The sequence below is a fragment of the Arabidopsis lyrata genome (genome assembly GCF_000004255.2).
Source record: "Arabidopsis lyrata subsp. lyrata unplaced genomic scaffold ARALYscaffold_1, whole genome shotgun sequence".
NCBI lineage: Eukaryota > Viridiplantae > Streptophyta > Magnoliopsida > Brassicales > Brassicaceae > Arabidopsis > Arabidopsis lyrata.
Genome location: NW_003302555.1, coordinates 1,845,594 through 1,870,062, shown reverse-complemented (window position 1 = coordinate 1,870,062; position 24,469 = coordinate 1,845,594). Strand labels below are relative to the sequence as shown.

The 24,469-nt window shown below is 33.1% G+C and overlaps 8 protein-coding genes across 10 annotated transcripts; 6 read left to right on the top strand and 2 right to left on the bottom strand.

Annotated features, from left to right (window-relative positions):
• Positions 1 to 474: 474 nt before the first annotated feature.
• On the top strand, positions 475 to 1,311 carry LOC9325609 (cysteine-rich and transmembrane domain-containing protein A). The gene is made up of 3 exons (XM_002892237.2): positions 475 to 760; positions 851 to 992; positions 1,083 to 1,311. Exons 1-3 carry the CDS (start codon positions 730 to 732, stop codon positions 1,126 to 1,128), a joined length of 219 nt encoding a protein of 72 aa, XP_002892283.1. The 5' UTR covers positions 475 to 729; the 3' UTR covers positions 1,129 to 1,311.
• A 139-nt stretch (positions 1,312 to 1,450) lies between these two features.
• Positions 1,451 to 2,191, bottom strand: LOC9328345. Its single transcript, XM_002889498.2, has one exon. It carries the CDS (start codon positions 1,987 to 1,989, stop codon positions 1,585 to 1,587), a length of 405 nt encoding a protein of 134 aa, XP_002889544.1. The 5' UTR covers positions 1,990 to 2,191; the 3' UTR covers positions 1,451 to 1,584.
• Positions 2,192 to 2,385: 194 nt separating this feature from the next.
• LOC110225014 (intracellular protein transport protein USO1) lies at positions 2,386 to 5,833 on the bottom strand. The gene is given in 6 exon segments (XM_021013480.1): positions 2,386 to 2,739; positions 2,830 to 2,982; positions 3,125 to 3,259; positions 3,333 to 3,563; positions 3,651 to 5,471; positions 5,755 to 5,833. Coding segments are annotated over 6 exon segments (2,628 nt in total). The 5' UTR covers positions 5,800 to 5,833; the 3' UTR covers positions 2,386 to 2,496.
• Positions 5,834 to 8,394: 2,561 nt separating this feature from the next.
• Positions 8,395 to 10,682, top strand: LOC9328344 (probable pectinesterase 8). Its single transcript, XM_002892236.2, has 5 exons — positions 8,395 to 9,052; positions 9,143 to 9,314; positions 9,808 to 10,014; positions 10,108 to 10,367; positions 10,451 to 10,682. Exons 1-5 carry the CDS (start codon positions 8,637 to 8,639, stop codon positions 10,605 to 10,607), a joined length of 1,212 nt encoding a protein of 403 aa, XP_002892282.1. The 5' UTR covers positions 8,395 to 8,636; the 3' UTR covers positions 10,608 to 10,682.
• Positions 10,683 to 13,802: 3,120 nt separating this feature from the next.
• LOC9325608 (zinc transporter 5) lies at positions 13,803 to 17,417 on the top strand. Its single transcript, XM_021014062.1, has 3 exons — positions 13,803 to 14,586; positions 15,311 to 15,460; positions 16,956 to 17,417. Exons 1-3 carry the CDS (start codon positions 13,969 to 13,971, stop codon positions 17,259 to 17,261), a joined length of 1,074 nt encoding a protein of 357 aa, XP_020869721.1. The 5' UTR covers positions 13,803 to 13,968; the 3' UTR covers positions 17,262 to 17,417.
• A 619-nt stretch (positions 17,418 to 18,036) lies between these two features.
• On the top strand, positions 18,037 to 19,355 carry LOC110224604. The gene is made up of 2 exons (XM_021010918.1): positions 18,037 to 18,540; positions 18,961 to 19,355. The coding sequence occupies exons 1-2, from the start codon at positions 18,218 to 18,220 to the stop codon at positions 19,022 to 19,024; spliced, it is 387 nt and encodes a 128-aa protein (XP_020866577.1). The 5' UTR covers positions 18,037 to 18,217; the 3' UTR covers positions 19,025 to 19,355.
• Positions 19,356 to 19,926: 571 nt separating this feature from the next.
• LOC9328342 lies at positions 19,927 to 21,302 on the top strand. The gene is made up of 3 exons (XM_002892234.2): positions 19,927 to 20,374; positions 20,449 to 20,651; positions 20,966 to 21,302. The coding sequence occupies exons 1-3, from the start codon at positions 20,243 to 20,245 to the stop codon at positions 21,195 to 21,197; spliced, it is 567 nt and encodes a 188-aa protein (XP_002892280.1). The 5' UTR covers positions 19,927 to 20,242; the 3' UTR covers positions 21,198 to 21,302.
• Positions 21,303 to 21,721: 419 nt separating this feature from the next.
• On the top strand, positions 21,722 to 23,707 carry LOC9328341 (zinc finger protein CONSTANS-LIKE 12). Of its 3 annotated transcripts, none has more exons than XM_002892233.2 (4): positions 21,722 to 22,377; positions 22,499 to 22,687; positions 22,777 to 23,090; positions 23,182 to 23,707. In XM_002892233.2, the coding sequence occupies exons 1-4, from the start codon at positions 21,919 to 21,921 to the stop codon at positions 23,330 to 23,332; spliced, it is 1,113 nt and encodes a 370-aa protein (XP_002892279.1). In that variant the 5' UTR covers positions 21,722 to 21,918; the 3' UTR covers positions 23,333 to 23,707. The 3 variants fall into 3 exon arrangements, with proteins under 3 accessions (XP_002892279.1, XP_020868040.1, XP_020868041.1); XM_021012381.1 differs by having other exon boundaries at positions 22,499 to 22,693; XM_021012382.1 differs by having other exon boundaries at positions 22,499 to 22,693; positions 22,777 to 23,094; positions 23,182 to 23,266.
• The last annotated feature ends 762 nt before the right edge of the window (positions 23,708 to 24,469 follow it).

Here is a 24,469-nt window from a genome sequence, read left to right as displayed (position 1 = left end):
GGAATTACAATTACGTTTATGTGTGGAGAACCAAATTATTATCTTTAACATTATATTATCACCAAAAGAACTGTCTTTTTTTTCCTTTTTATATCCCTAAAAGACTTTTTTACATTCGTTTATATCACAAAAACAGAGTTGTAAGATGATTCAGCTCCAATTGTTTTTTTTCCCAGTTATCGTTTGTCGAATTCATAGTTACTGTTAATTTAGTTAACTTCCGAAGACTTTGACCAACATTTAATCTTTTCTTAAATAATGTACAACTATTACATGATGATTCAACAAAGCAAAGAAAGAAAAGAAGCTTATGTCGTTTTTCTTAAAAATTCAACAAAACTTGGTCTGGACCGTTAGAACGCCACACGTGTCGACATAAATCCCGTACCACGCCTTTCGGCTGAAAATGTCCAAATTAATTTACAATTTTTTTAGTAAAAACTTTTGATCACTTTGATTGACTCATATAATTACTATATTATTTGTTTGGAATTTATTCTGGTGACGTAACCATTAATGTTCTATCCTCCACGCGGTTCTCATAAACCGACCTACTACCTTCTTTTATTTTTCCTTGATGTCTCTCTCTATATATTTACATACACACGCATTTGTACATAAATATTCAAAGATTAAAACATTCTTGATCGATTCAAAACATTGTTTTTCAGACAAATATTCATAAAATCTTTGCCTTAGATCGAAGTTCTTTACACTAATCGCTCCAAGATGAGTCAGTACGATCACAACCAATCTGCGGGTAAGAAAATTCCTCTGTTTTTTTTTTGTCTTTAATCATTTTCGTTAAATCTTAAGAATATTTTGTAAACTTTTTATGTAACGTACGTAGGAGCTAACCCACCGCCACCGACGTCTACCGGTCCATCACCACCACCGCCGATTGGTTACCCGACGAACCAACCGAGTCATGGTTCGGTAGCTCAGGGTAAAGTGGAAACCAAGTCTAAGGGCGACGGATTCTTTAAAGGCTGGTAAGTCATTATCATCATAATTATCCTTAATGGGCCGATATATTAAGCCCAAATAGCTTATTTCTTTTTTTCTGGAATTTTTGTTTGTAGTCTTGCGGCCATGTGTTGCTGTTGTGCCCTGGACATCTGCTTCTAAGCTATTTGGAATGGTTTATTTATGACGAGTGTATGTGAATGTGATGTGAATTATTTATTCTCTCCAGCCTTATTGTATAAATTCTATATTTTTTTGTTTATAAGTTTCTTGTAATACTTGGGATTCGAACATATTATGGTTTGTATTTGGACCTCTAGTATTTAAATTCATTTGTCTTGCTCTTGGATTTGTATAATTAATTAATAGCTTTGATTTTGTATGATTTATTCAATTATAACGATAGATAAATCTCATTATTACAACTTTATAAAGAAATCTCTTATAATCAAATAGCAATGGTTGCCTCTGCTTTACAAAATTATTAGGGTTAACATAAAACTAAAAGTCTTCGATTTTCTTCCAACTTTATAAAGAAATCTCTTATAATCAAATAGCAACAAACCTCTCCTGCTTTTTATTTTGGTTTTCAATCTAGCCGTCCGTCGTAGCAATTGGTTAATGGGATTCGGTTTGATCTGAACCGGCATGGTTAAGGTCGACCGGTTTTACCGTAACTTCGGCCATCAACTTGAAAACTCCTGTGAAGTCCTCGTCAAGCGGTCGTGTCACCTTATTAACGTACAAAATCAAGTCATTGACCAAGAACTGAGCCTCGTATGAATCTATTCCAGCATCCTCGACAAAGAATTCGTAGAGTTCTGCTTTCTCATAACAATCTTCGTCTTCCCAGATGAAATCATGGACCGAGGTTGATAAGAAGATCTCTAATGGAGAAGATCCTTTTCCGAGAACCTTGACCTCGACATGGACAAAAAAATCTTCAGCTTCTTCTGGTGGTTGGTATTTGATGTAATGGTCGAGTTTCGTTAGGTCATAGGGAGGAGTGTTATGATCAGCCATGGTTAGTTTTAGTTTCAGGAAGAGTTGTGATTTGTTTGTAAAACTGAGAGGTGTCTACTGTCTATATATAACCAAAACATTAGTCCTTTTTGGATTGAAATTGGTTTCTCTTTTTCCTTTTTTCGACTTCCTTATTTATCTAGTTATTTCCTTTTCTTTTAAGTTTCCTTTTTTCTTAAAACCCTAAATTAAGTACCTGCAAATCATATAATACAATATCTCGCTGAGATCTCAAAATAACAGAAAATCAGAAACAAAAGTAAATATTTCCATAAAACACGTGATAATATTCGCATTAATCTAACGGCTTTATCATTTTTCAATTTAATTTCGATGAACCATTTCCAATAATGTTAGAACTAATCAGATTCTTGTGCTGATACTGCAACATGTGGCTTGCTTGGCCAATAAGAAATAAAAGGATGGTAAAAGCAAAAAGTCCTAAAACCACGAAATAATCAAACAAAGAAATCTTTCGTGTATAAAACAATCAGAACCATAAAGAATTCAATAATTTTTCCCAAGAACGATACCTATAATGACAGACACAAGAGCCACTCCAAGTACGATCTTCAATGTCATGAGATGCGATGTTTCAGCTTTCTGAGTCGTAACATTTCCCGAAGAAGGCGAATGCGAAGGAGAAGCATCTAAGTTCTTCTTGCTCTTACGTTGCGTTGGAGTTGAGAAAGATAAGTCAATGCCTCGAGATTTCACTTCTACTTCCCCTTTTCCCGTAGACTCAGTTTCCTGCAAATTTGGTTTCTACATAAACAGAGCCTTTTTCCACATTTGTAACATGTAGTTTAACGAAAATGTGGTTATGTATACATGTCTGACCTTAGATTTAGCATCTGCAAGCTTCACTTTCTGTTCAAGCTCTTTCAACAGCGATTCGAGATGAAGAATTATAGATTTCTTAGCTTCAAGCTCTTCTTGTGATTTCTTTATTGTAGCTTCCAACTCCAAATGCTTCTGAGACACTGCTTCTTTCTGACTCCGCCACAAAATAAAAATCAGAACTCAACAATATAGCAAGCACAATTAGATTTCCCTTTTTAGCAACAGACTTGAGAGCTTAAAAATCCGAAACGGTTTTGCAAAGTTAGAAGAAGCTAAAGAAAGATTTGTTAACCTGTTCAGAAATAGCTGTGTGAGAAGCTTGAAGCTCTTTATGAAGCTGAATTGCTTGCTCGTCAAGCACATCTCGGTAACTCGCTTTATGTTCATGTTCCTGCAATTTTGAGGTCAATTCTGCAACTTTTTCAACCTGAGATAACAAAAACCAAGAAACATCATTAATCAGTGAGAGAGTATTCCAAATGTTAGCCAAATAGTATTACCTCTTCTTTCAACTGAGCTTCGACTTTTTTCAAATGTATTTCTACTTGTTCAAAGTTTGACTCCAACACCGACTTTTCAGCAGCCAGGACACTGAGCTTCTCGATTTCGCATACCATATCATCGGATTTAGTCGTGTCTTCTTGGAGTTGTTCTTGAAGCTTTACGAGCTCATTCTTTGTGCTCTGATATATCTCATTGACTTGGTTCTTCTCTTCTTCAAGAGAAGAGATCTACAACAGAACAAAGTGTCATTTTTTCATGATATCAGATGGTTTATTAATACCTAAAATAAAAGATTTTTCAGAATTTATGTCTACCTGTGATCGTAGTCTTTCTCTTTCAGAAGTAAGCTGTTTTGTTAGATCTTCTATGGTTGTCTGAAGCTCTTTAGCTTTTTGATCTTTTTCAGCCTCTAAAGCAGAGAGCTTTGCCTGAAAATCGTCGGTCTCTGACCCTTGATTTGCTAGTTTCTGGTTCAGCTTTATATTCACTTCAGCCAAATCTCCATTTTCTTTCTCAAGCTCTTCAATTGTAGATTCAAGAGTCTTAAGTTTCAGTAGAGCCTCTTCTAGCTCCACTTTTCTAGTATCAGCAACTCCAGATGCTTCAAGAACCTGCCTTTTGTGCGCCTCGATTAGGCTTTCATGGGATTTCAACTTTGTAATCAGGTCTTTAGCTTCTGTATCTTTCTGGTTTAACTTTTCGGTTGCGGCTTCTTTCTCAGAATCCAGATATCCTTCAAGTTCTTGAATCTTGATCTTGAGCTGGTTGTTTGTATCTGCTAGTAATTCATTCTCCGCAGACGACTGATCAAGTTCCTCTTGCAAAGAAAGTGATTGACTACATGCTTCAGTCAATTTCCCTTCATATACTCTGATTTTCTCCTCAAGATCCTCCATTGCCTTTTGAACTTTTAGCTCTGAGTGTTTATGCAAAGCTTCAAGCTCTATGCTTCTTGTGGTAGCTTCATTTATTTCTCTTGCTTGCTTCTCAAGTCTCTCTTCCGTGGATTTCAGCTTCTCCATCACAGCATTAAGATTTTCTGACAAGTCCCTCTCTTTCTCCATTGCAACGCTTAAAGCAGTTTCAAGACTCGAGTTTCTCACGTGGATTGCCTCCAAGTCTTTCAATTTTTCTTCTGCTTTCTCCAATTTTGACTGCGATGTTTTGAATAGACCTTCTAGTTCAACGCTGCGCTGAGTACTCACATTTCCAATATCTTCATGCTCTGCACCTTTCTGCAAAGCAATTCTCAAATCTTCTTCAAGCTCTAAGTTTCTCGCTGATGATTGGTTCAAAGACGACTCCAGCTTAGTTACCTTTTCTTGGTATTCCTGCATCTGACTAGTCGACTTTTTTTCTTCCTCTTCAGCTACTAACAAAGCAGATTTGAGTTCAGATACTTTCTCGGATAATTCCTCCAAAGATTTTAGTTTCTGCTCAAGAACAGAGTTTTGAGACAATGCTTGAGAAAGAAGAGAATCTGTTTTGGAGAATCCTTCATCTGAAATCTTCAGTTTCTCTTCAAGTTCGTCAGCATGTGATGCACTTTGCTTTTGCAGCTCTTCAAATCTCTCTGCCTCTAAAGCAGAACTTCTTAGCCTTTCCTCCAACTCTATCATCTTCTTTCTCGAGTTCTCAAGCTCTAGACCTAACGCATCAAAAGCTTCCTTAACTTCAGTTAGTTCCTTATGTTTAACATTATGTAACTGCAAAGCATCTTCCAAAGACTTCAACTGTGAGCTATGTCTTGCTTCCCCTTCAGAGATTTGTTCTTACAGCTTCTTTTTAACCAATTCAAGCTCTTCATGCTTCTTTTCGGTTTCTTCTAATCTCCCTTTCGTAGAAGAAAGGTCGTCCTTCAAAAGGGTATTCTCGGATTCATACCGTTTCAGTTCCACTGTTACTTTTCCCAATTCAAACTCCAATTCTTTTGCCTTTTCTTGCGATTCATGTAGTTCTCTTTGTGCACCGTTCGAGTTTCCTTCAATCAAGGCTTGCTTCTCTGCTTTGTCATCATCATCATACTTTGCGTTGATCCCTTCTTTCTCAACTTTTACGAATCCACCATCAAATGTTGTATCCTCCTCTTCTTTCTCCATGACAGTATCTTCCTTTGTCGCTTCTTCATTCACGACCTGTAATAAATCGTCACAATACTTTATCTTCTCCAAGAACGTAACTAGTAAATATACTTAATCTTCCTTTGCCATAGCTTCAATCCTACTTAAAAAGTCAATATAAGAAATTATTTCCTTGAGTTATACTTAATCTCGGAGTTATCGTTTTCCACGAATTATAGGAAACTTCGACAATTGATACAAATTATTTTGTATGACATCTATGTTCAATGAGCAAGGGAAAAATGTTTAAAACTTTAGCAAAATTTTCAGCTGTGTTACAAGGAAAGAAGATCATTACCTTAACTAGAGGGACCTCGGAACTCACTTTTGTTGCTTCTTCCATAACTATAATCAAGCAATTCTTCTTATTTTATGTTCTGCAACCGATGAAAAATTGAAGCTTTAAATTGGTGTAGAGAGTATACTTTGTATATATGAACGATATGTCACACGTTAAAAGTCTCAATAATCACCATATTTTTCGAATTTTGTTTCTTGCATCAACAAGTAATATGATCAAGTTCAGTTGAACAATCCAACCGCAACAATTTCATTTTTAAAGCGGAAAATAAAGTCCTAACTTGCAAGAAAACCAATTCCCCATAGATTATATATAATAACTAACACGATAATATCATCTCTTTGTGACGACAGAGTGCATATAAATTATTTTTATTTAATTTTATTGTAAATAGGATATTCAATGGTGGATTTGTTATTGCCAACAACATTCTTTCAAAGTATAATAAGAGAAAACAAAATTGTGAACGTTTGGAAGATCTCCAAATAAAGGTCAACGTTTCACAAGAGTTTAATCTGGTTTAATACCTTTATGATCATATAAATTACAATCTGATCAAACTTTATGGTGTCAATAAATAAAGACTACCCAACAAATAAAAAACATATTAAATGCCCACCAAACTAGTAGCTCTCTCTTAAGAAAATGTGGAATTCTAACCAAAAAAATTGATAGAAAAAATATTATCATAAATTCAAAAAAATAAAACATTATATTACTTGAAAGATCTAGCAGGCGAAAATAATTCAAAAATAAAAAAAAGAATTCGACTAAGATAAAAGACTCACAAAACCAGTTACAATAATAGATGATTAAAATAAGAAAAGAATCATGAGCAACGGCGACCAGATGCAGAGTGATGACACAAGTATATTATTTAAACAAGAAAAACATAGAAGAATTCATCCAAATTTGACATTTTGAAATGATTCAGTAGCTTATTATATCAAAACATATAATCCATGTATTAAATTTCAGCCAGAAATTTTCGGCCAGTTTTGGTTAAACACCAAAAGGTCCAAAACAAAGAAGATCGTTTACGAATTGCGTGGACGTCTAATCAAATTTCTATCCGTTATGTTAAACCAGGCTAAACCGGAATAGAGACAAGATAACCAAAGCATCTTTGATGGAATAAGAAATTGTAATTAAGCTTTCTTAGTCATTAACCTAGTTTTGTAGACGCTATCTATAGATAAAGACATCTCTTGAAAGTTGCACCTAAATCTTGAAAGAAATCATATCAAAGATTTACCACATATCAAGTTTTTAATAGTACAATCTAATAAGGAAAACTAATCAGCGATTAGTATAAAAAATGATTTGATCAAATAATTTGAGTTTCTCAAAGCTCTTCAAATATAACACAAAAGAGTAGAGAATTTGAGTTTGAACACTAATACTTGAAAATATGATCGATTGAAATCTGAAGTCGGAAATGTCACGATCTCCCGAGAATCAAAAACAGAGACGATTTAATTGGATCAAAGATCAAATATATAAATTTAAAAAAAAAAAAAAAAAACATAAGAGGTGGATATGCTTACTTGAAGCTGCTGAATCTAATGTGCTAATATGTATTTCTCTTTTCGGATTTTTTTCTAAAAATATGAAAATTGGAACAGATTTAGTCACAAAATGCAGAAAGAGAAGAAGATGAAGAGATGTAAATGGGAGAGAAAGAGTCTTCTCTTTTTTTATTTAAAGAGTTTATAAAGTGGAGAGGGAGTGGTGGGTCTCTTTGTATAATTATTGAAGGATAGTTATCTAAATTCCCATTATGCCCCTTCTTATATTCATATGGTTCGACATTGCTAACAAGTTTTTTCGGTGTTTATTCAGTAATTAATGATCCATATTCGGTGAATTATCATATGCGTTATTGACTAAGACAGTTAATAGACTAATAAATAGTCCATAATGGTAATACGTAATTACAAAATTTGGATCGGGTGTCAAAAAGAAACTCCATATATAACTGGTGAAATAACAAAACTTGCAAATATTGGGACCTTTTCTCTTCTTATATGGTGAACGTGTATGCGAGATAATATCTCAAACTGGATTTCTTTTCACGTGGGAATTTGATGAATCATGAACCTTCGTTTCTGTTTATCTTAGTTATTATAATTAGGCTGTGGACACTGGACGGTATATAGTCAAATAATCAATCAAACAAAGTTAAATGTGTACTCAACTTCCAAATAATGAGGCTTATTGAATTAGAGTAGTTGAACAGACTAATAAGAAAATCATTTCTAACTAAGTTTTTTGCTGTATTTCTTTTTGCAAAGTGAAACAATATAGCAACAAAACATTGGAGCTAACCGAGCTTTTGCTTGATAAATGGAATTAGTATAAAATTCTATAAAGTTGGTCATAGATGAATACTTTTTCTCTTTTTTTTTTTTTTTTTTTTTGTTATTTTCTGAATTTGGAGTGTATATCTAGAATAATAATCACTTTATTATAAACATGAAAGATGATATATAATTTATCACCTTTTTTTTTTTTTTTACATGTGAGATAAGTACGTAGTTTTAGTAACGACTATGGGATCTCAAAGTATTAGAATGATGAGTAAACTTTTTTGAATTTTTATAGTAAAGGCTATGAGCCTTTTTGTTAGGTCGATCGAGATAGTTTAATATTTGTAAGAAAGCAAACATTAGCAAAGGGTAATTTGCAAGGCATTCCAACAAATCCTTACACTTCATGCAATTTCATATTTTTTCCTTTTGTTCGTTTTAAATAACTGTCTCTTTTGCATCCTCCTATTCATTAAGTTCCTTTTATCCCTTCCCTCTCAAATCCCTGAAACAACCAACCCAAATTTCACAAATTATCTTCTATTTTCCAAATATCACTTATACCAAAAAATGAAATATAGAAGAATCTCATTATCTCTATCCATAGGCATTGCCATAATTGCCATTTTAGCATCCAAACCTCTCTTTAAAACACATCCTGAAGCTGTTATGCACAATCCTTTTGATATTTTACATGGTATCAAATCAATATCATATTCAGTCAAAAAATCCTTTTATGGTCACCATCATCATCATCATCATAATCATCATCATCACCATCATAGACCTTCGGATACCAAAAAAAAGGTATCAATATGTGACGATTTCCCTAAAAATATACCTCCATTGGACACCGACACAACGTCCTATCTCTGCGTGGATAAGAACGGTTGCTGCAATTTCACGACGGTGCAATCTGCCGTGGACGCAGTGGGGAATTTTAGTCAGAGAAGGAACGTGATTTGGATCAACTCCGGCATGTACTAGTATGTTGTTATCAAATGATTTAGTTACTACAAAAACAATTAAGAAATCTATGTACGTTAAGAAAATGATATACAATTATTGCATGGCAGTGAAAAAGTGGTGATTCCGAAGACTAAACCAAACATAACGTTGCAAGGACAAGGGTTCGAGACTACGGCCATAGCATGGAACGACACGGCCTACTCAGCTAATGGCACATTTTACTGTGCCTCGGTCCAAGTCTTCGGTTCTCAGTTCGTTGCGAAGAACATTAGTTTCATGGTAAATGAATTAGTTTATTAATTACCATTAACATATATACTTAAATAAAATCGTTAGAAGGGTGTTTTTTAAGATCAAACAGAGATGCACAGTCCGGTTCTGAGGTTCGGATTTGTTCGTTGTATTAAGTATCAATAGAAACCGGTACTCATTACTCAATTATTTCGAATTCATAGAAACTATAGCTTTAGTTTGAAGTATTTTTAAAAAGATGTTGGTTTAATCGGTTTGATATTTTATCTCTCAGCTTTTGCTCGGTTTGGTTACGATTTGGCCGAATAGGTAAAATGTGAAAACAAATCGGTTTACTTGAAACCAAATCGGTTTACTATCTTCTCTACTTGGTTTGGTTTACTATCTTTTCTACATGGTTTTCTAATAATTTTGTTGGTACGCTTTCGTTTAATTTAACCGGATTATGTATAACTAGTATCAACAAAACAAGCTACATTAAAGATAACTTTGGTGTTGTGTGTGATATATTTTGTGATAGAACGTGGCTCCGATACCAAAGCCAGGAGACGTAGGAGCTCAGGCGGTGGCGATAAGAATTGCCGGAGATGAATCAGCGTTTGTAGGATGCGGTTTCTTCGGAGCTCAAGACACTCTTCATGACGATAGAGGTCGTCATTACTTCAAAGATTGTTACATTCAAGGCTCCATTGATTTCATCTTCGGCAACGCTAAATCTCTCTATCAGGTAATGTATATATATTTAGGTTACTTTTTGTGTTTTGGTTTAATGGTCGCTAATTAGTGTTTGGATCCAATGTTAAATGTTTGATAAGTGTAGGACTGTCGAATAATATCAATGGCTAATCAAGTGAGCCCAGGGTCAAAAGCGGTCAACGGAGCCGTGACTGCAAACGGGCGTAGCTCCAAGGACGAGAACAGTGGCTTCTCCTTCGTCAACTGCACGATCGGTGGCACTGGTCACGTGTGGCTCGGTCGTGCATGGCGGCCTTACTCACGTGTGGTCTTCGTTTCCACTACCATGACCGATGTTATCGCACCTGAAGGCTGGAACAATTTCAACGATCCCTCTAGGGACGCGTAAGTACAAAACCCATTTTTTCGATAAAATTTGTTTTTGTTAAGGAATGTTGATTAGTAATCAACTGACATTGTTTGTTTAGGACTATATTTTATGGAGAATATAACTGTTCGGGTCCAGGAGCCGATATGTCAAAGAGGGCAGCATATGTGCAGAAGCTTAATGAGACTCAAGTTGCTCTATTAATTAACACGTCTTATATTGATGGAGATCAATGGTTACAGTTTTCTGACCTTTAAATAAAATATATCAATCAAAACTCGTTGGAATAAAAATAATAATTATCTTGAATCGGAACATATTATTGGACAAAAGTAACAATGATTTAAACTGAATCATTGCAGATTAAAGTTCAAAGTAGTTGAATTTCAGAAAAAAAAAATTTAAAAAGGAAATATTGTTTTCCTGCATAATTGGGTTCAAAATTCTTGCAACTTTTGTTTTGGTTTTCATTTTTGTAACATTTAATTTCTTACATTGTGGGACAAAACTATTTATAGATGTTACATAACCCAGCGATTACAAAGACTACGATCCAATTGATAATTATGTGGGAATTTATTAATATTGTATTAATGGGCCTTTATTAATAGATCTATTTAACTGTTGATGACAAACCAATTGTAGTACATAATGTTAGTAAACCGATAAAATTGTTCCGGATTCGCACCTTACCGGTTCGGTTTGGTTTGGTTCAGTTATATTAACACTGCATATATCCAGAGGAGTATTAAATTATTTCAAGAGCTTTAGAAGATTCAGTTATTTTGAACAAAACAAAACTATCGTCATTCGTCACAATCATACAAAGTTGTTGAAACTCAGTTTCAAAGTTTGACGAATTAATTATGAATGATTTGTCTCAGGAAAAACAAAATAGTCAAAGTGATTCTTTAAGTACTGGCCCATACATTAATCATCCGACGGCTTTAACCTTACATAGGGTGTGACACTCATATATGCTATTTGTCTCTTCTAGCTTGGGAGAGAAATAAAGTTTTATTCCTTATGTTTCATAATATAAGACGTTTTGAAGAAATTTTTTTGTTTCACAATATAAGTCGTTTTTAAGTTTCTATGCAAATTATATATTACTTTAATATTTTATGATTATTTTTATTATGCAGTCTCTTATATGATTGGCTAGATTTTTAAAAAGTAGATCTTCTTAATCAGCGTGCTTTTAGCTAAAACGTTTTATATTTTGAAAGGATGAAGTATCTTTTAATGAACCAATGGATATCAAAACTTGGATTTGAATACATGTAAACATAAGTCAATATTAAGTGACCAGACTTATCTTTACTAATGCCATAATCTGTTTTTTTGGTTGATAAATAAAACTTTGGGATGAATGATTCATTAGTTTTGTCATATTCCACAGTTACCAATCAGCAAATACATATTAAAGATTGGTCACTTCAGAAACTTGGAAGAGGGTCCTATATTGATTATTGTGATTAAACCCTCACACAACGACACTAAAGAGTTCAGATCGATGGTGGAGGAACTAGGAAGTCTTCGGTGATGTGAAGTGAAACCAACCAGGTTCGAAGAATCAAACCCATTTTGTTTTTTTTCTTCAAGAATCAAAGTCAGTCGGTGTGGACCATTTCACAACTCTTTTCAAAATTTGTGTATCAATAAAAGGTTTTGTTCTCTTCACTCTTCAGTGTTGTTTATAAATTAATGTTTTCATAAAAGTTTCAATAATATCGTTTGGTTGTACTTGTAGTAATATATTTGTATTGTAATTTAGTATATGTTTTAAGCGGAAAATTATCTTCATGTGCCGTTGACACAAGATTAAATTATCTTAGTATGTCTGTATTTTGAGGCACAAACTAATGATCAAATCATTAGAAAATGAAATATCCAATACTAAATTATGGGAAAGTTATAAATATACTTAGTGGATATAATTTTGTTTTTGTTGGTAGATAATGTCCCTCAAATCAAATCAGTGGTTCTTCTTTTCTTGTAAAAGGTTTTTTAGCATATTAGATGAGATCCACAGAAACAAATATCTACACATAATAAAAGCAATAATTCAATTCTGCTAAATAGTAAATCCACTGAAGAAGTTATAAATTCTAGAGATTTTGGGAAAACAAAACTCGTGATTTTTTTTGCTCTTCCAGTTGGACGAGATATTATCTCTTGTGATTTCTTTTGCTTTTTGTGATTTTAATTTCAAAATCCGATCCTATATGTTTGTGCATTGCGTCGCATATGCATGAGCAGTATACTGCACCCATGCCACAAGCAACTAGTACAACACATTCAATCTAATTAATATGTACGAAGTCCGAATGCAGTAAACATATGTAGTAATGTCACACGATTCTGAAAAAAAAAATCATGGCAAAGATGATATAAATGCCATTTTCATGATTTTGTCTTTGGTTTATTATGACTTACATCTTTTAAAAAAATCAATATATTAAAGGTAAGAGGAAAGAGATTTAGATAGGATTATTAAAATAACACGTAAGACATGGTAAAGTCCAAAATATGGAAAGGAATTGGGAAAATAGAGTCATAATATCGACATAATCAGAGGTTTAAGTCGGTTGACTTCACATGTGCTTAAGCAACGAGAGTAGTAGTCAACTTGCGTTTTAGATAGTTCCGTACTTTTATGTCGACATTCTCTCGACATAATTTTAAGGAGAAAAGGTTAAAGCTCTTTATTTTAATGGTTTATTAGATATAATCGTATTTAAAGTATTCACAAGAAAAACAGTTTCATAGTTACACGTAGCATGAATGAACGTAGTCTTTCTCACTTTTAATAATCTATTCCCTAAAGATTCGATTTTTCTTTTATTTCCACCCCTTAACGTAGCTCTCAACCGTTTGTAGTTTTGTACCATGTCTAAAAAAATTAAACAACATGTTCGATGACCGCATTCCCCCTTTTTTTCTTATCAATTTAAAATGATTTGTTGTTTAGATTCTTAGTGAATTTTGTTAAATGGGCCATTTGGTCATGGTAACCAAATGAATGCGAATAGTTGATTATTGTTTTATGTAATTTGAATGGATAAACAAAAATTCTGCTAAGTTTTTTTTTAGCTTTTCTTAACAACCTCGAGTAAGTTATTTTAAAATCATTTTTATTATTGAATCATATCAATTAAAAACTATTTATGAAATAGACAACTACATGTTCATCCGTCTTTTATTAAAATTTCGAAGGACAAATTTTTAGTTTCTAGGGACAAAAACAAATATGGACCTAATAATTATTCTTATCTCTTTTCTTCTTTGAATTATGGAGTCGATCTTGTTTGAGTTCCCACAGAATTGAAATACAAAAAAATAAATAAACCAAAAACACAAATATTTAAAAGTCAATTGATAAAAGTATATAATTTAAAAAACAATTAATACAAATAAGTCTTCCATTAGAATATCACCTGTTAAATCTTACATATCTATATAACTATAGCATACACTTTGAGATAAATACGAAGATCACGCCAATCTCCACATATATGATATATCGTCCTTTATTCTTCCATTTGTTCTTATTCTTCCACATCATCATCATCAGCATCATCACGAAGAAATTCAAATTAAAACTCAATCAATAAGATGAGAATCACACAAAACGGCAAGCTCTTTCTCTTTTTCTTCTTCATCTCCTTCCTCTTCATCGCCGTATCCGCCGGCGAGTCTAAATGCGAGTGTTCACACGAAGACGACGAAGCGAACAAAGCCGGAGCTAATAAATACAAGATCGCCGCAATACCTTCCGTTCTCACCGCCGGAGTTATAGGCGTTCTGTTTCCGTTACTAGGCAAGTTCTTCCCGTCGCTTAAACCGGAGACGACTTTCTTCTTCGTGACGAAAGCCTTCGCCGCCGGCGTAATCCTAGCAACGGGGTTTATGCATGTGTTGCCTGAAGGTTACGAGAAGCTGACGTCACCGTGTCTGAAAGGAGAAGCCTGGGAGTTTCCGTTCACTGGGTTTGTTGCAATGGTCGCTGCGATTTTGACTCTCTCCGTTGACTCGTTTGCCACGTCGTATTTCCATAGACTGCATTTCAAGACGTCTAAGAGGATTGGTGACGGTGAGGAACAAGGCGGTGGCGGTGGCGGTGGAGACGAGCTCGGTTTGCACGTGCATGCTCACGGTCACACGCACGGGATTGTTGGCGTGGAATCTGGTGAATCCGAAGTTCAGCTTCACCGGACTCGAGTTGTGGCACAGGTAATTAATTAATTACTTTAATTGACCTCTATTTTTCCCATATAAATTAACCTTTTTCTGGAAAAAAGTAAAATTAAGATATATGCCAAGTTGAGAATATGTCACTGAATTTTTATTAACCTATATATTTTGTCGTCAACTTCCATTTTTTTTTTTTTGTTAAAGAGTCGTCAACTTCCATTTAGCATGTGTACATGTAGTGAAAGAATAAAAAATTTATGCACCATATAAATTTTGTAAGAAATTTGAATATATATTTTAACTACTTTCATATCGTAATATTTTTCCAATAGTCCTTCTTTAACATAATTTTTTTATATTACTATGATACATACATTTATGATTAAGGTCCAGGCCGGTAAGAGATTCTTGGGAGAAATTTGACCACATATTAATTATAGGGTCCCCAAAAGATAAAGCCAGAAAAATCAACTCTTGCTCTAATATAGTAACTAATACGGTTTGTACCCTTTAATATAAGTTTAAAGTAAAAGTGAGTCAACTAAACGTCGGGAAACCTAAAATTAGATCAAGATGCAATCTTTTCGTGTGTATGAAATATGTATTAAAATATGAGATACAATAGTGATGGGTCCATATGAGGCTACATGAGTTTGCTTCTCTCTTTACGTAAATTTCGCATGGAGATTCCATAGAATCCTTTTATCTTTATGTAAAAAGTGAAGCTAATTACTTAATAATTTTATATAATACTATAATATAGGTGTTGGAAGTGGGAATAATAGTACACTCAGTGGTAATAGGAATATCACTGGGAGCATCACAAAGTCCAGACACTGCCAAAGCTCTCTTTGCTGCTTTAATGTTTCATCAATGCTTCGAAGGACTTGGTCTTGGTGGTTGCATCGCCCAGGTAAACTAGATATCCTCTTTGCTTTTCATAATCTTTTTTTGAATATACAAGAATCATATTTAAGATCAAAGATGTATAGTATTCATTGATATATATATATTTTTTTTTGTCGTGAGTATTCATTGATATTATATATTGAATTTTACATTAAATGTGTCGTCCATCTTTTCGGCTTTCTTTGACTTATCTCCCACTTGCAAATTTCAAACAGTGACTTCTTTTTTTTCCAACTCTTTGTTATACACATATTTGACCTTTTTTGTATTTCTTCATTAAATTACAAAAAAAAATCTTTAAATTGTACATTTTGACCAGACAGCTATTCAAATTAATTGGTAGAATGCATGCAAGAGTTGAATAATGGCTCTGAATACATATTTGGCAAAAGATGTACAGATAATCTATTGTTTTGTCAAACATTTGACATGATCCGATAAATATCATCTAATACACTCTAGATTATGGGAGTGAATGGAGACGTAAAAAAAAGCGGATTTCAGTTTGGTTTTTTGAAAACCACATAAAGTCACCAATCACATATCTTTTTCTATTATGTGCGGTTTTCAAAAAATATAGAAAAAAGTGTTTGCGTTTTTGCATATCAGGTATTAACCAGTGGACCGCACCTATTTTTTCAAACGATCAATTACCCAGCGGATTTACCAATTCCGCACAGGTTAAAACAGTTCTCTCTTTTTTTCTTTTTTATTTTTCTTTTTTCTTTCAACAGCTAACCTTTTTTTTTTTTTTTTTTTGGGCTGAAAGCTAACCTTCCTTTTTTCATTTAATTTATGATTAATAAAAAAAGCTAAAATTGCCTCCACACATTTTAACAAATAACAATATACTAAATATATATTTTTTAAAAAATTAACTTGTTAACAATTCTCATAAATATTTTACTTTGAAAATGTGTTCTTTTAGAAAAAAATTAACTTACTTCACTATTTCTTCATAAATTAGAAAATAACTAATTTTAGTAAAAAAAACAGATCTATAGAAGAAAAAAAGTTATAGTAAGATTTTATTAAACTATGGTTAAATTATTTCATATAAATTGTAGTAGTTATTAATAAATCAATATGAAATTCGCACCGCAAATAGTTTTTCACCAATCAAATTTTATTGTGTACCGCTTATTTTGTATAAACCGCATTTGTCCCGCAAACCGCATGTACCGCAGTTGATCCGTACCGCACTCTAAAACCGCTTTCCCCGCACAACCAAATACGCGGTCACCATTCGGACCCTATAAACATCAGACCTGGCTTACTTAGAGTAATAGTAATTATAAGCATATAAAAAGGTTTTATGTCTCTTAGCATAAGTTTCTTCTAAACCAAAATCTAAACTTATTATGGATGTAACGAATTCCTTTATAACTAAATAAGTGCATTCAAGGAAAATTTTATCTACTAAAATCATTTGGTTGATTAGATCACAAAGTTTATCTCAATTGCGTGTCTCTGATCATTCGAACTCTTATATATTGCAGGGAAATTTCAATTTTATGTCAATTACAATAATGTCGATCTTTTTCTCTGTAACGACGCCGGTCGGAATCGCGGTCGGAATGGCAATTTCAAGCTCTTATAACGAGTCGAGTCCAACGGCTCTGATCGTCCAAGGAGTCCTTAATGCTGCATCTGCAGGCATCCTCATCTATATGTCTCTAGTAGACTTTCTCGCAGCAGATTTTATGCACCCTAAGATGCAAAAAAACACTAGACTTCAAATCATGGCCCATATCTCTCTTCTTGTTGGAGCAGGGATTATGTCACTTTTAGCTAAATGGGCTTAAACGGCCTATGTACCATTATACATAGTTTGTCATGCAATCTTGGAATCTTGGATACGACTCTAATACAACACTAGTAGATTATACGAGTTGTAGTTTATAGTCTTGTTCATACAAGTTATATACCCTTCTCGTTTCATGACATATATTGGTTTTAAATTGTATTTTTGTTTCACAAAAAAATTATCGTTTTATTTCTTTTAATGTAGATTTGTAAACCAAATTCCAGCTTTAGTTTTCTAGTTGAAGAGAAAAACTTAAAGTGTATCAATAAAATGTATGTTCAAATATTTAAATTCCTTATTTGCTGGAGGTTACAAATTTACAAATCTCAAAACTTCATAATGACTGACGGCCGATTAGTTGAATTAAAAAAAAAAAAAACTAAAATCGTATGAAATATAACGAAAACGTTTACTGTTTGTTGACAAAATAAACGTTGACTATATATAGAAAATATCAAAATTAAAAAATATCATACGTATATAGATGAAAATTTGACAAATAGATGAAGATTGTATCTTAGTCATTTTTCCATTTTAAGACATAGGCTACAGTTCATAACATTACCAATTAGCTATAATTTCCTTAATTACGATGGATAAACTCAGGAAAAAAATCCTTATCCTTTAATGGCAATGGATAAAATAAGAAAAGAAAACAATTATTTGTTGCAAAAAATAGAATTTAATACGTTTTGTAATTGACTGATAAAATACGGTTAGAAAGCTTAACAGACACGAGACTTTGGATAAAACACAACTTAAGCCAAAACTGAAACGTTTTATCTGTTACAAACAAATAAAATAAAAATAATAATCGTATGGAAACGAATCAAAATTAAGCAAACAAAATCCTTTTGCATTAAATAAAATCGAAATTAAGCAAATTATATATATATGTGTATGTAAAATCAATGTCATAAATAATTAAAAAATTAACAGAGTAGTGTAATTATAATGTTTTTCTCTCTAATTCGTCAGTGTTATCGCTCATCTCCGGCAGATCGAAAGGAATCATCTTCTTCTTCAACCGCGATTGATACGCACGCGCGGACGACGACGACGACGATCTCTCGAAGTGTTAATCGCCACGCGCCGCGTTGTCCGGAGCAGAGAAGGATCGACGGAACACGGCGGTGGCGGCCGTCTCTTTCTGCCATTTCCGAAGACGCAGCATCCACCACCGTATTCGCCGGAGAGGCTGATCGCTCGTTTGGAAAAGTTGTAGCCAGAGAAACGACGTCGTTTTCCCGCAGAGATACGACACTGAAAAGAGCCTGGTAAAATTTATGATTTTTTTTCTATTTTTCAGCTTTTTAAAAATTCATTAATCAGGAGTTTTTTTTCACATATATGCAAAAATAATCCTCGATTTTATTATAGTTTAGTGTGTTTTCTTTGATGGCAATACCATTTCTTCTCAAATTGATATTCTTCATCAACCAAAAACAAATTGACATTTTTTTTTATTGAAATTAATTTTTATCAGCAAGTTTAGCGGTTAGTAAGATTTGGAATACTAATCAAACTCACACTAATCCGGATTAGAGTGGTTGACAAATTTAAAAATTTAAATTTAACTACTTTGTTTAGTCGATTTTAGTCCAACAGTTGTCTGATGTTGCATAGATCTGATGACAAAATCATAAAATATTTGTTTGATACTATATATGAGAAATATAATTGTGGTCTGAATGCAGGAGAAACACAATCACATACCGTATAGCATCGCCGGGTTACGCTCCTTCTCCGTTCATGTATTGAAATTAAAATGTGTATTCTACTTCACCTTCTGTAATGTCAAAGGTTTTTTATGTAGAACCCTCTTGTCACAGAATTATTTTATTGTACTGTAATTGTTTGGAAAGCCTTAATTGTATTATTAAAACGACATCCTTTTATATTTTAGCGGACCCATGTGTAATTTTTTTTTTTTTTTTTTTTTTTGGCACAATTCATGATTTCATATGGTTTTAAGTTTTAACGTTAGAGCTGTTTATGTGATGTTACAAGTTAGAGGCTATATTGCTGACTTTTTCTACAGATTTCGATGTTATCTAAGTTATATAGATCCAAGTTACTCTTGCTTAAAAAAGATAGTTCAAAGATGTTGGTGGACATTTCCTAACGATAGATGTCTTAATTTGTGCGTTTGGATTTTGGGGATTTCATGCGGATGATATGAAATTCTTCTCTCTGCATACAAATATCATCACAAAATGCCAAAGACATAATTTCTCTGAAAATTATCAAGCATTATCCGATTTAAAATGCTTGAAGCTCTAAATCCTTCAAGTATTGTTTTTGCTTGCCTGATGCGCTCCGTGTCAGTCTATTCTTAAGTTCCACATGTTTGTTACTGAAAAGTGTATTTATAGAAAAATACAAAAGCCAATAATTTAGCACTGTTAGGTAACATGTGTAATGATACATTACCATCATAGATATTATGATTTTATTACAAATGATGATTAATCTATCATATATATCTACATGCATCACATACGATTCTATAAATATGTGTATATATATATATATATATTAAAAAGACTACACTAATAATAATAAATTTGTTAACCAGAGTGAATTAAATTGTTTTGGATTGACTTTTTGTAATTCTATCTTCCATAACTGTTGTTAAGTATATATATATATTGGTAAAAAATATTATTGTTTTGTTACTTTAACTATATCTATTTATTTCTATTGGACAAGTGTCACGATTTGATTAGTATTAGATACATGTAAACATGTATAAGAATCTTATAACTTATAATTACCCCACATGTCATAATACTGTAGAACGATAATTAAAATAGTTAAGTTTAGAGAACATTTCTATTTAAAATGAAAAAAAAAAAAAACTTTCACACAAGATTCTCAATTTCACAAGGAATCCGATCGCTTCTTCTTGACTCACCTTTTTTCTTTTAACCTCTTGAAACAAGAAAACAAGAAGACAAACTTGTTTCATTATAGAAAATGGAAGAGGGGAACAAAACGGAGAAGAAAGGATGCTTAATCAGCGTCATCATTGTTTGCATTGTTTTGACTGTAGGCTTTGATATCGTCGCTGGTTTCGTCGGATTACAAGCCGAAGCCGCCCAACAAGATGTAAAATATATCTTCGTCAACAAATGATTATGATGATGATGATGACGTTTATGGTTGCATATTGTTTTTGGCAGGTGAAGCACAATAAGCTCGAGTGTCAAGCTCCAAGCAAAACAGCTTTCGTGTTAGGGATAATCGCAGTGTCATGTTTGGCAGCAGCTCATCTCAGTGCCAATGTGATCGGATGCTCTATCTCCAATCTATTCCAAGCACTCGGCGCCTTACCTAAGAATAAGATCACTACATACTTCAACATGACATGCCTTTGCATCAATTGGTAATAATTAATTTTTAATACTACTAATTGGCTAAAATGTCATGAGAAAAGATAAAACTAATAGATTTGCTGTAAACATATATATATCATGTTAACATAGAGAAACATCATGACATACACACAAAATCATTACGTTATCCGAAATTAAGCACATATATTTTAAAAGGTTAGAAATTAAAGCCTTCTTAAATTTTTTCATACAACTGATCTATAAAAGTAATTAGTAAGCTTAGGAAGATTTCACAAATTTTTAATCAGTATTTAAACATTCCACAATATGGTTTACAATTTGGCACAATGATTGTTGAGAACAGGATCGTAGGAATAGCGGGAGCATTGATCCTTGCGGTGGGGATATGGTCGAACAGAGAATCAAGATCAGAATGTGTATTCACAAACAAAGTCCATGTGTTTTCTATCGGGGGTAAAGTGTGTTTCCTTCATGCCATTGTCTCTGTCATATATTACGTATCGTCTATAGTAGCTAGGTGTGGTCATTTTAACCGAACCGAACCGAAACCGACCGAACCAACCGATCCAAACTGAACCAAAGTCTACACACAACCCATTAAACTTTTCTACAACCCGATTGGTTTGGTTGAACCGAACCAAACCAATAACCCAAACTGTTTTTTAATTTATAATTAATCTATTTAAATAAATAATGTCATAACTCTAAATACTAAATCCATGCTTAAATATTATTTTGTGAAATTTCATGTGGAAAACATTATAAACTGTGGAATTTTTTAATTTTGGTGAAATTTCTTCAATAATGTTTATGAATCTGTAAGGGAGATATAGGAGATGGATACAGATGAAAATCAAGGATAAAAATTTATAACAGTGAGATTCAAACTGTTTAAATGATATTTAGACTCGAAATGTTAAGAACTTTCTAACAAATCTTATTCTAAATTCCCTTTTATTTTTTTCTTATTCTAAATTCTAAACTTGAAAATTCGAAACTTTCGCCGATAGATTCGATTTTTTCGTCATATTTCTAACAAAGCTGTCTTTATATCGAAAAAGATTCCCACTATTTACCAATCTGCCACCCCAAAAACCCTATCAAGCAACAGAACAACCTATCTATATGCTTTAATTCATAATACCTTATCCATATTTACCACGTGTAAAAGTAACTCTTAGTATAAAAGAAAGACAAGCAAGAGAACTCAAATCTATAATGCCTTTCTTTCAAATCTAGAGATCTTAAATCTTACACTGTTCGTAATTTTTTTTTCTTTTTCAATTAAGTGCAAAAATGGGATCACCATTGTGCGATCATTTGGCTAGGCTTTGTCTTCAATGTGATTGGAAGTTACACTCTAAGAGTCCTGTAAACAATTACGATTATTCGCGGATTCCGTTGTGTAATAATTGCAATTCGCAGACCGCTGTTGTAGAATGCCTTGAACAAGGGTTGTGCCTATGCCAAACATGCTTTTCAAACCCTAATGTATTCTCACGTTTTATTCTTCTTCGAAACGGTTCTAGTGATAATTCAGCATATAATTGTCCACTGGATCTTGATTCCTCTTCTTCTTCTTCTTCATCTTCTTTTATTGATCGCAATTGGGCATTTTCCCTTGGTTCCTTACCTCTCAATAATGAGGATTCATCATCATCTTTTGAAATCCTTCAAATATTTGAAAATCATACAAAGAATTATAGTGATCAACATGTGCTGACGCTTCAGCCAGATTATTTGAACATTCCTAAGGTATCTATATATATTATAACTTCTTCGTTTTTTTGTTAAAGAGGGTTATTTATTTATTGTTATGATGATATATATGTTTGTTTAACTGGATTTATTGTTTCTTGTGTGTCACTTTACGCAGGATAGTTCATGCTCAAGCTTCAAAGGCTATGAAACTAAAGAAGATATAGAGAATGTTTTGCTCAACACTTTTGATGGTGCCGAGGCAGTATTAGACCTAAAAGAATATAACCTCGAGGAAGATTTGATCGTCACCAATCAACTAATCGATGAATTATCGAAACACAATTCAGAGATCACGCCTACCAATGTAAACGTCAGTTTAAATCTGTCTCATTTTAGTGTTTTGAATATCTTTAATTATGGTTGACTTATTAGTTTTTTGTTTTATTGTTATAGATTATACAATCTTCACCATCGGGTATGTCATCATCGCTTATACAAAAAGATTACAGCATTGAAGCTTTGGCTAACGCAAGTTCTCAAGATCATTATATAAATCAAATGATTGGCTCAAAAGCAAAGGAAGAGACCAATAATCTTGCCATATTCCCTAACCCTCTTGCTCAACTTGACTGTGGACAAACGCAGTTGATTTTTACCGATGAGATGTTACCATGGCAGAATCAAACATTTGTACCTGTCAAGAGATCTAGTCCACAAGATCGAGAAGAGGCGAAGAAGAGATATTTCGAAAAAAAGAAGAAACGCAAGTAGGTATTATACCTCCTGAATTATATTACGTACAGATAACTCAATGCAAGTGTATACGTACTTACAAGTTCAAATTGATTACAAATGCAGGTTTGGGAAGCAAATTAGATATGAATCTCGAAAATCTACAGCTGATACGAAGAGAAGAATGAAAGGAAGATTTACAAAAGCTGGTGCTGAGTACGATTATGACCCACGAGCTGATAATATTGACAAAGGAACTAATAAAATCACGAGCTAATGATAACCAAGCTCAATTTTGAGATACCAATAAGGAAATAAAGAGATGGTTGCAATCATATGATCATCATCATTATGGTTCCATGATTTTTTGGACTTTGTTTTGCCGAGGGTGTGTTGTAGTTCAGTGGTTTTGTCTGGTTGGTCGAGGTATCGATATCCACTGCATGCACACGCTTGAGGACTGCAAAAGGTTCACAGAGAGGTCAAAAACGATCTCTACTATAGTTTTGATTCCATTCAATAGATTTTTTGGGAGTTTCTATTATTATTATTTTTTTTTTGTTTTTTTTTTCCAAAAGGATTTTTATTTTTTAATTGCAGTTAATGTTAAGTTATCTTACCAAAAACTACAAATTAAGAAATTTTTTGGTTAGACTTTAACCGAAAGCGTTCGTGTTATGTTTGGTTTGGGTTTTGTTCGGTTAAGTTTTGAATCAGTTTTTGTTGGAGTTGGTTCTCAAAGACTCAAACCTGCAGCTTCGCAAGTTTTTGTCTTCCTCTCAAACGGTCAAACCATTGTATCTTCATGACTTCATCGTGTATCTATCTCTTGTACATCTATCTCTTAATCGATTGGTGGACGTATGGTATAATGTTAAGCAGAAAATAGTCCATTGGCTCCACGTGAGTCAGTAAATAAACCACCTTTTTGGCAAATTAAAGATAGCGTGTTCATGGCAATTTCATTTTTCCTAACGAGTTCTTTAATCATTTTTCACGAAACAACTTATGTCTTAGAAATATATTAATATCCCCTATGGCTCGGATCTTGTGACACTGCACATGTTGAGGGCAGCAAAATTTACGTTACTAAACGTTGCTTGTTTCGTCTCTTCTCAATATTTTAATGTGTGATAATATTATATGTGCTAATATTTAAGAAAATAAAATAAAATCACAGAACAATTATAAATCAAACCAAGCCTTAATTGGTCTAGTCCGATTTAAAATCATACAATTGATCCAAATAAAATTAGGAACGAGACATTAAATAAAATAGTTAATGTTTGGTACACATTTACCAAACATTAACTATTTATATATTTTTGTCAACTCACATCTAATAGACTATAGTTATATCATCATAAATCTAACAGAAATTTAATACTCATCCTTTTATACAAAACAAAAGCAG

Excerpts from the sequence above, each read along its gene's own strand:
- LOC9328341 (XM_021012381.1), top strand. The coding sequence starts at position 21,919 with ATGGGATCACCATTGTGCGATCATTTGGCTAGGCTTTGTCTTCAATGT. Across the intron at positions 22,694-22,776 it reads TCACGCCTACCAATGTAAAC|ATTATACAATCTTCACCATC; the intron begins GTCAGTTTAAAT and ends TTATTGTTATAG. Across the intron at positions 23,091-23,181 it reads GAAAAAAAGAAGAAACGCAA|GTTTGGGAAGCAAATTAGAT; the intron begins GTAGGTATTATA and ends TTACAAATGCAG.
- LOC9328345 (XM_002889498.2), bottom strand. The coding sequence starts at position 1,989 with ATGGCTGATCATAACACTCCTCCCTATGACCTAACGAAACTCGACCAT.
- LOC110224604 (XM_021010918.1), top strand. The coding sequence starts at position 18,218 with ATGTTTTTCTCTCTAATTCGTCAGTGTTATCGCTCATCTCCGGCAGAT. Across the intron at positions 18,541-18,960 it reads ACGACACTGAAAAGAGCCTG|GAGAAACACAATCACATACC; the intron begins GTAAAATTTATG and ends GTCTGAATGCAG.
- LOC9328344 (XM_002892236.2), top strand. The coding sequence starts at position 8,637 with ATGAAATATAGAAGAATCTCATTATCTCTATCCATAGGCATTGCCATA. Across the intron at positions 9,053-9,142 it reads ATCAACTCCGGCATGTACTA|TGAAAAAGTGGTGATTCCGA; the intron begins GTATGTTGTTAT and ends ATTGCATGGCAG. Across the intron at positions 10,015-10,107 it reads ACGCTAAATCTCTCTATCAG|GACTGTCGAATAATATCAAT; the intron begins GTAATGTATATA and ends TGATAAGTGTAG.
- LOC9328342 (XM_002892234.2), top strand. The coding sequence starts at position 20,243 with ATGGAAGAGGGGAACAAAACGGAGAAGAAAGGATGCTTAATCAGCGTC. Across the intron at positions 20,375-20,448 it reads CCGAAGCCGCCCAACAAGAT|GTGAAGCACAATAAGCTCGA; the intron begins GTAAAATATATC and ends TGTTTTTGGCAG. Across the intron at positions 20,652-20,965 it reads ACATGCCTTTGCATCAATTG|GATCGTAGGAATAGCGGGAG; the intron begins GTAATAATTAAT and ends TGTTGAGAACAG.
- LOC9325608 (XM_021014062.1), top strand. The coding sequence starts at position 13,969 with ATGAGAATCACACAAAACGGCAAGCTCTTTCTCTTTTTCTTCTTCATC. Across the intron at positions 14,587-15,310 it reads GGACTCGAGTTGTGGCACAG|GTGTTGGAAGTGGGAATAAT; the intron begins GTAATTAATTAA and ends ACTATAATATAG. Across the intron at positions 15,461-16,955 it reads TTGGTGGTTGCATCGCCCAG|GGAAATTTCAATTTTATGTC; the intron begins GTAAACTAGATA and ends TATATATTGCAG.
- LOC9325609 (XM_002892237.2), top strand. The coding sequence starts at position 730 with ATGAGTCAGTACGATCACAACCAATCTGCGG. Across the intron at positions 761-850 it reads CGATCACAACCAATCTGCGG|GAGCTAACCCACCGCCACCG; the intron begins GTAAGAAAATTC and ends TAACGTACGTAG. Across the intron at positions 993-1,082 it reads GACGGATTCTTTAAAGGCTG|TCTTGCGGCCATGTGTTGCT; the intron begins GTAAGTCATTAT and ends TTTTGTTTGTAG.